General features: G+C 44.8%; 1 protein-coding gene across 2 annotated transcripts in view; it reads left to right on the top strand.

The window, feature by feature from the left end:
* Positions 1–9,420, top strand: part of LIPH (lipase, member H) — a 62,421-nt gene that overhangs the window by 19,919 nt on the left and 33,082 nt on the right. For both annotated transcript variants that reach the window (XM_011981875.1, XM_011981876.1), the window contains exons 2-3: positions 3,847–4,214; positions 5,306–5,414. In XM_011981875.1, coding sequence (XP_011837265.1) covers positions 3,847–4,214; positions 5,306–5,414 — 477 coding nt within the window. The remainder of the gene's footprint in view (positions 1–3,846; positions 4,215–5,305; positions 5,415–9,420) is intronic.

Below are 9,420 nucleotides of genomic sequence, written 5' to 3'. Positions count from 1 at the left end.
AGGTAATAAAATAAAAAAACTACAAAAATAAAGCTTAATAGTTTGGGTAACTTGAATTTGCCCAACTGTGATGTTATCATACTTTGATGTTATGTTTTTATTATTTAAAAAGAATCCCCCATTGTTGGCATTTAGATACTCATTATTTTCAGAGGATGCAAGAGAAAGAAGATTCCTGATTCCCAGACCAGACCAAGCTCCCTATTTAAGTTCTCATCTTACACTCTATCTCCTTTACATGGCACATATCACAGGTAGCAGTTTTATATTTATTTGTGTGTATTATTTAATTACTGACTGATTCTTCCTCTAAAATGCCACCTGACATAGATTCTAGGATAGAGTAGATTCTTTTGGAATGAATTGCACATATTCTCTGAGGATGAGATATAATATATGTAAAGCTCTTATAATATTTAGTATTTAGGGGAACAAGGAAATCTATTTCACTCAATACTTATGATGGACTTCTCCAGGGGACAGTGCCATTACAAAAATAACTAAGTCTTAAAAAAAATTATGTAGGGCTGAGCATGGAGGCTCATGCTGTAATCCCAGCACTCTGGGAGGCCAAAGCAAGTGGATTGCTTGAGCCCCGGAGTTCAAGACTAGCCTGGACAACATAGCGAAAGCCTGTCTCTACAAAAAATATAAAAATTAGCCAGGCATGGTGGTGTGCGCTTGTAGCCCCAGCTACTTGGGAGGTTGAGGTGGGAGGACTGCTTGAGCCCAGGAGGCAGAGGTTGCATGAGCCGACATCGCGCCACTGCACTCCAGCCTGGGTGACAGAGCAAGACACTGTCTCAAAATGCAAAACAAAACACAAAATCAGACAATTAAACAGTCCTCTTCTTGGGAAATGAATCTTTGTCTTCTCAAGTATGATCTCATTCAGATTAGTCTCCCCAGGATTCCTCTCTTGGGCAGATACGTGGCAAGTGAAAGATGACATAATTTCCCCAGGCCACTTGGTGAGTCAGTTGTACACCCAGGAACAAAACCCAGCCTTACTGATAGCTAAGAAGGAGAGGCTCAGCCCTACCCCAAGACACTTCCTGATCAATAAGAAGATGACTAACTACACAGGCAACTCTTTGCTCTGGGTCTTTGTCTACAAACAACTAGGCAAGTCCATGTTCCCAGGAGCATGCAACTTACAGAAAGAGGAAATGAAAGAGGCTAATGGATGGAGAAAATGTTTACATCACGAGCATGCCTCACTACACATGCTACTTGATGCAGTAGAGTAAAAGGAGGATTGCGTGCATTTGGGGTTCAACATTAACCACCTGTTTTCTAGGATGAGGGATTTCAAAGCCTCCTTAACTCTTTTTTTTTTTTTTTTAAGAGATAGAGTCTCGATTATTTATCTACCTGATTTACCACAGTTTTGAGCACTAAACAGAGGATGCAGATAATTTTCAGATACCAAGAAAAATTATTTAAAATGGCAAGCTTGGCTGGGCACAATGGCTCACACCTGTAATCCCAATATTTTGGGAGGCTGAGGCGGGCAGATCACCGGGGTCGGGAGTTCAAGACCACCTTGGCCAACATGATGAAACCCTGTCTCTACTAAAAATACAAAAATTAGCCAGGCATGGTGGCAGGTGCCTGTAATTCCAGCTACTTGGGAGGCTGAGGCAGGAGAATCACTTGAATCCTGGAGATGGAGGCTGCAGTGAGCCAAGATTGCACCACTGCACTCCAGCCTGGGCAACAGAGCAAGACTCCGTATCAAATAAATAAATAAATAAAATGGGAAGCTTTTAGTCCTAGATAAGTCTCTTTAACTTCATGAAAGCAGAAATCTTACAGATGGTGTTTTCTGGGAACAAATTTCACTAATTGTGAAGTAACGATAAGAGCCATCAATTTAAGTGTAACTAACAAGTAACATCTACTCACATGTAAATTTCCTTTAAGTTCATTTAATTTTTATTTATTTATTTATTTACATATTTATTTATTTGGGGGGTCAGTTTTGTGCTGATTCTATTATGAAACTTCACTCACTCCTGAGTACCAGAGCCTTTGCGAAAAGTTTCAATAAATGCATACATGAACAGACTCAGGTTATTAAAGATGGGCAGGGACCCCAAGACGAAGGCTACTCTGAGGCTTCGAATGAAGGAGAATAATTCCTGGATGTGCAAATGAAGATTCATTGAGAACAGGGACCCAGAGCAAATGCTTCCTGAATTCCTATTGGAGGGAGTCAGACAGATGTTTCCCAGGGCACTCTTGTCTTCTGTTGGCCCATTGCATGTTAGCAGCCTTCCCTTTTTGCTCTTGGCCACCAAGAATGGCCATCAGTAGTGCCTTGCCTCTTCTGAGTATCTTACAGAAGATACTCATCATCTCCCACTTGGAGCTGGGGATAACTTGCTGTTCCACATGTTATTGAGTCCTCTACCATGTGCTGGGCACTATGAGGGATATACAAGTAATGAGCTGCCATTTCAAAGAGATTGCATTCTAGCAGGATAGACACATATGTACATAGATACCTATAATGCATGCCTGAAAGTGGGTTTCCATTGTGTCATCAACGAGGTGCATAAAGGGAGTTTTGGGAGTTCTGGGGTGAAGCATAGTACTTATGGCTGGGAGGGTCAGAGAAGGCTTCATTAAGGTGGTTTTTGGGTTAAACCTTGAAGGAGGATAGGATTTGGAAGAATGGTTTTCTTCTTCTTCTTTTTTTTTGAGATGGAGTCTTGCTCTATCACCCAGGCTGGAGTGCAGTGGTATGGTCTCGGCTCACAGCAAACTCTGTCTCTCAGGTTCAGGCGAATTCTCCTGCCTCAGCCTCCTGAGTAGCTGGGACTATGGGAGCTTGCCACCACACCCAGCTAATTTTTTGTATTTTTAGTAGAGACAGGGTTTCACCGTGTTAGCCAGGATGGTCTCGATCTCCTGACCTCGTGATCCACCTGCCTTGGCCTCCCAAAGTGCTGGGATTACAAGTGTGAGCCACCACACCCGGCTGAAAGAATGGTTTTCTGGTGAAGCAAGAGGTCACTACATACAAATATGATTTTGTTGGCCAGGCATGGTGGCTCATGCCTGTAATCCCAGAACCTTGGGAGGTCAAGGTGGACAGATCACCTGAGGTCAGAAGTTCGAGACCAGCCTGGCCAACATGGTGAAACCTCATCTCTTCTAAAAATACAAAAATTAGCCCAGCATTGTGGTGGGCGCCTGTAATCTCAGCTACTTGGGAGGCTGAGGCATGAGAATCACTTGAACCCGGGAAGTGGAGGTTGCAGTGAGCTGAAATCATACCACTGCACTCGGGCCTGGGCAACAGAGTGAGACTCTGTCTCCAAAAAAACAAAACAAAACAAAACAAAGCAAAACAAAAACAAAAACAAGAAAAAAACAAATATGGTTTTGCAGCCAGGTGCAGTAGGCTCAGGCCTGTAATCCTACCACTTTAGGAGGCTGCAGTGAGTGGATCACTTGAGGTCAAAAGAGTTTGAGACCAGCCTGGCCAACATGGTGAAACCCCGTCTCTATCAAAAAATACAAAAAGGAGCCGGGCATGATGGCGTGTGCCTGTAGTCCCAGCTACTCAGGGAGGCTGAGGTGGGAGAATTGCTTGAGCCTGGGAGGTGGAGGTTATAGTGAGCTGATATTGCGCCACTGCACTCCAGCCTGGGTGAGAGTGAGACCCTGTCTCAAAATATGTATATATGATTTTGCAACTTAATTCAACTGGATCCAGCCCTTAACCAGGTCCTATCAGGAACATAAGAAGAACTCCTACAAATATAGAACAACACTCTTGCTTGATACCCAACTAAGGAAAGACCTGTCGTGATGCCATCTCATTTTTATTTTCAGACACAGAAGAAACATGTCCTTCATTCACCAGGCTGAGCTTTCACAGTGCAGTGGTTGGTACGGCACTAAACGTGAGGCTGTTGCTCTACACAAGGAGAAACCTGACCTGCGCACAAACCGTCAACTCCTCAGCTTTTGGGAACTTGAATGTGACCAAGAAAACCACCTTCATTGTCCATGGATTAAGGATAACAGGCTCCCCTCCTGTTTGGATGGAGGACTTAGTAAAGGGTTTGCTCTCTGTTGAAGACATGAACGTAGTTGTTGTTGATTGGAATCGAGGAGCTACAACTTTAATATACACCCATGCCTCTAGTAAGACCAGAAAAGTAGCCTTGGTCTTGAAGGAATTTATTGACCAGATGTTGGTAAGAGAATTCTTGTAGATGATTCAGAGCTATGTTGAAACCGGCCCATTATTTGAGGGCTTAAAGCCAAGAGATAGCTACAGTGAGCAGGAAGCCTATTTTGCAACATTTTGCAAATGTGAATGAATAAGCCCCAGGGAAGGTGGGATGAGGGGCTGTGCAAAAGGCCAATAGGTGTTTGTTAGGCTGTGCACTGCACAGGGCACCCATGTAAGGGAGCACCCTTGTCATTGTGACGTTGTAGATTTATATATTTGTTATGATAAATTTCCAGCAGATGATGACAAAGTGTCTTGAGGAAGGGACATTTTTTTCCCTCTCACAGTAAAGGTGTCTTACAGGTAGGAAAGGTTCTGTCTAGGAGTTCTTGGTTTAAATGCCTAGAGATTTCTCAACTTCTTTTTTTTTTTTTTTGAGACGGAATCTCACTCTGTCGCCAGGCTGGAGTGCAGTGGTGCAATCTCGGCTTGCTGCAACCTCTGCCTACGGGGTTCAAGTGATTCTCCTGCCTCAGCCCCCCAAGTAGCTGGGACTACAGGTACACGCCAACATGCCCAGCTAATTTTTGTATTTTCAGTGAGGTGGGGTTGCACCATGTTGGCCAGGCTGGTCTTGATCTCCTGACCTCGTGATCCTCCCACCTTGGCCTTCTAAAATGCTGGGATTATAGGCGTGAGCCACCGCGCCCAGCTAATTTTGTATTTTTGGTAAAGACATGGTTTCTCCCTGTTGGTCAGGCTGGTCTCAAACTCCCGACTTCAGGTGATCTGTCTACCTCAGTCTCCCAAAGGGCTGGGATTACAGGTGTGAGCCACTGTGCCCGGCGGACAGACTATTTTGAATCCTGCTCTGCTCTCTCCCCAGTTGCCTGATCTGGGGCAGATTACTTCAACTTGGGGCCTCACTTTCCTCATCTGCATAATCAAAAGAATAGTATTTACTTTGCATGGGTGTTGTGACCTTTAAATGAGATAATAGATGTAAGGTGCTTAGAATTACTTCTCCAAAGTCAACAGCCAGGAAATTTCTACAAATGTTGTTAATTCCTTGGCCCCTTACAATTTATAATGATGGACCTCTTGAAATTCCAGGCAGAAGGAGCTTCTCTTGATGACATTTACATGATCGGAGTAAGTCTAGGAGCCCACATATCTGGGTTTGTTGGAGAGATGTACGATGGACAGCTGGGAAGAATTACAGGTAAGCGCCTGTGAATGGGCATGGGGTGGTGGCCTGGGCAGGGTGTTCACTGGGGGAGCATTATGTAGGCCAATCCAACTCCCTGGGTTCAAAGCCAGCTCCAATTACCTAACCTCTCTGAGCACGGGTCCTTGCGTGCAAAAGGAAGATCAAAATAATATTGACCTCAGGCTATTATGTAATAAAACATAAGTAAAGCATTTTGTAAATTGTATATACTATAGAAAAGATGGGTCGTGACTTTATTTCTGTTATGGCTGGAAAAACAGCTATGTCCCTTTCAGATCTGTGTGCCCCAAGCAGTTGGTCCTCTTCCTTTTATTTAATCCAGGAGACCCTGAACTATAAACCTAATAAGCGTCAGTCCCTAGGCACAGCTGGAGTCTCATGATAAGAAGATGAGATGAGAATTTTGATGGCTGGGGCTTATTCTCTAAATATCAGCTTTCAGGCCAATACTGAATGAAAACGTTTGGAAATGCAGCAGGTCAAATCCCAAACAAAGACTCCCTTGCTGGAATCTCTTGCCTAGTGCTTAGTAGCTTTCCACAGTGGCTCTCTCTTTCAGAGTCTCAAAGCCTCTCCCATTTCTCCTTTCCCAGAATCCATCCTCATACCTAGAGGGCTATTTTAAATCTATGGAAACTGAAAAGGTAGACGTGGATGGAAAAAGGGGAGAGGTAAATGATTAAAACTGCATTTAGGAGGTAAACTTTTAGGGCTGCAAGTTTTAAATTTTATTTTTAATTAAAAATTTTTTTTTATTATTTATTCATTTTTGAGAAGAAGTCTTGCTCTGTCCCCCAGGCTGGAGTGCAGTGGTGTGGTCTCGGCTCACTGCAACCTCCAACTCCTGGGTTCAAGTGATTCTCTTACCTCAGCCTCCCGAGTAGCTGGGATTACAGGCATGTGCCACCACTCCTAGCTAATTTTTGTATTTTTAGTAGAGATGGGGTTTTGCCATGTTGGCCAGGCTGGTCTCGAACTTCTGACCCCAGGTGATCCCCCCAACTTGGCCTCCCAAAGTGCTGGGATTACAGGTGTGAGCCACTGCACCCGGCATTTTTTTTTTTTTTTAGACAGGGTCTCACTTTGTTGCCCAGGCTGGCGTGCAGCTCACTGCAGCCTCAACCTCCCAGATGCAAGCAATCCTGCACTCAGCCTCTCCATTAGCTAGGACTACAGGTGTGTGCCATCACACCTGCTTAATTTTTAATTTTTTTGTAGAGATAGAATCTTACCATGTTGCCCGGGCTGGTCTCAAACTCCTGACCCCAGGTGATCCACCCACCTCGGCCTCCCAAAGTGCTGGGATTACAGGCGTGAGCCACTGCACACGGCCTTTTTTTCCCTATTTTTTTAGACAGGGTCTCGCTTTGTTGCCCAGGCTGGTGTGCAGCTCACTGCAGCCTCAACCCCCCAGGTGCAAGCAATCCTCCACTCAGCCTCTCAAGTAGCTAGGACTACAGGTGTGTGCCAACACACCTGCTTCATTTTTAATTTTTTTGTAGAGATAGAGTCTTACCATGTTGCCCAGGCTGGTCTTGAACTCCTGGGCTCGAGCAATCCTTTCAACTCAGCCTCCCAAAGTGCTGGGATTATAGGTCCGAGCCGCTGTGCCCGCCTCATGCTGTATTTCTGTTGGACAGCACTTCCTTCCAGAGTTTATGTTGATCTGGGGTATGGGAGTAAGAGGCTCCTGAAGTTGCGTGCAAATGCTGGGTGTCTGTCCTGGGGAGGGGTCCAGAATTTTCAGCAAATTCTCAAACTAGTTAAGGCTGCAATAAAAGCCAAGGATTCCTATCTGAACATTTTTTCTGGTGATCTTAGAGCAGTAAGAAAAAGCTCTTTGGCTGGGTGCAGTAGCTCAAGCCTGTAATCCCAGCGCTTTGGGAGGCCAACACAGAAGAATCGCTTGAGCTTAGGAGCTTGAGGATGCAGTGAGCTATGATCGTGCTACTACCCTCAAGCCTGGGTGACAGAGTGAGGTCCTGTCTCAAAAAAACAGTAAACAAAAACCAAGACAACACAACAAAAAAGGAAAAGCTCACTTTTTACATTCTGTTTGTATTCCACAATAATCTCAGAATGTTCTGGATTTAGATTCAGGAGCCATTTATTTATTTTAATTTTTTAAATTTAGTGATGGGATCTCATGATGTTGCCCAGGTTGGCCTTGAACTCCTGGGCTCAACAAATCCTCCTGCGTTGGCCTCCCATAGTGCTGGGATTACAGGTGTGAGCCACCACCTGGCCTTAGGAGTCCTTTTATAATTCTTTTCTTTTCTTTTTTTTTTTTTGAGACAGAGTCTTATTCTGTCACCCAGGCTGGAGTGTAGTGGCATGATCATGACTCACTGTACCCTCAAGCTCCCCGGGCTCAGGTGATCACCTCTGAGGCTCCCATCTCAGCCTCTCGAGCAGCTGGGACTAACGGCATGCACCACCATGCCTGGCTAATTTTTGTATTTTTTGTAGAGATGGGGTTTCGCCATGTTGCCCAGGTTGGTCTTGAACTCCTGTGTTCAAGCGATCCGCCTGCTTCAGCCTTCCAAAGTGCGGGGTTACAGACATGAGCCACCACACCTGACCTTATAAGTCTTCTGAAGTAGCTATTAATTCTACCTCAATTTTATAATTTAAAGGAACTGAGATTCAGAGAAGTAAAGTAACCTGCCTAAGGGCACACAGCTGGTTAGCGCTAGGTTTGGGGCTCCGTATCTATCTGCTCACACATAGTATGCAGCTTTTACTATAACTTCTTTCTGACACTGGAAGCTAATCATTTGCTATGGCTTATCGCTAAGGAAATCCCAAGTCCAAGCCTGCCTGTGACAGTCCCAGTTTGTACCTTTGTCTTGGTATAATTATTAATAGCACCCTTATCACTCTGAAAACTGTCCTGGTTCCGATGTTTTATTCATCATGAATCTGGAGGTTGCTATAAACTGAGGCTCTCCCTGTTAATTTTATTTATTTATTTATTTATTTATTTTTGAGACAGAGTCTTACTTTGTCACCCAGGCTGGAGTGCAGTGGTGCAATCACAGCTCACTGCAGCCTCAAACTCCCAGGCTTATTAATAGAATCCTTATCACTCTGAAAATTGCCCTGGTTCAGATGTTTTATTCATCATGCATCTAGAGTTTGCTATAAACTGAGGCTCTAACTGTAAATTTTATTTATTTTATTTTTTTGAGACAGAGTGTCACTCTGTCACCCAGGCTGTATTACAGTGTCATGGTCTCGGCTCACTGCTACCTCTGCCTCCCAGATTCAAGCAATTATCGTGCCTCAGTCTTCCAAGTAGCTGGGATTACAGGCGCCTGCCACCACACCCGGCTAATTTTTGTGTTTTTTAAATTAATTTATTATTATTATTATTTTTTGAGACCGAGTCTCACTCTGTTGTCCAGGCTGGAGTGCAGTGGCACGATCTTGGCTCACTGCAACCTCCGCCTCCTAGGTTCAAGTGATTCTCGTGCCTCAGCCTCCCGAGTAGCTGGGACTATAGGTGCGCACCACCACACCCAGTTAATTTTTGTGTTTTTAGTAGAGACAGAGTTTCATCATGTTGGCCAGGCTGGTCTCAAACTCCTGACCTCAGGTGATCCACCCACCTCGGCCTCCCAAAGTTCTGGGATTACAGGTATGAGTCACTGCGCCCAGCCTATTTATTTATTTATTTTTGAGATAGGGTCTTGCTTTGCCACCCAGGCTGGAGTGCAGTGGTGCAATCACAGCGCACTGCAGCCTCAAACTCCCGGCCTCAAACCATGCTCTCAGCTCATCTTTCTCCCCATCTCCCCACCACCTCAAGTACCTAGGGCTACAGGGACTGCAGGCATATGCCACTGCGCCAGGCACTGCTTATTTCCTCTTCCCTCCTTCCTTCCTTCCCTCCCTCCCTCCCTCCCTCCCTCTCTTCCTTCCTTCTTTCCTTCCTTCCTTCCTTCCTTCCTTCCTTCCTTCCTTCCTTCCTTCCTTCCTTTCTCTTGCTTGGTCT

This window comes from Mandrillus leucophaeus, unplaced genomic scaffold, assembly GCF_000951045.1.
Source record: "Mandrillus leucophaeus isolate KB7577 unplaced genomic scaffold, Mleu.le_1.0 Scaffold231, whole genome shotgun sequence".
NCBI classification, from domain to species: Eukaryota; Metazoa; Chordata; class Mammalia; order Primates; family Cercopithecidae; genus Mandrillus; species Mandrillus leucophaeus.
The sequence above is the reverse complement of the archived record's forward strand: the minus strand, read 5'-3'. Positions and strand labels throughout refer to the sequence as shown.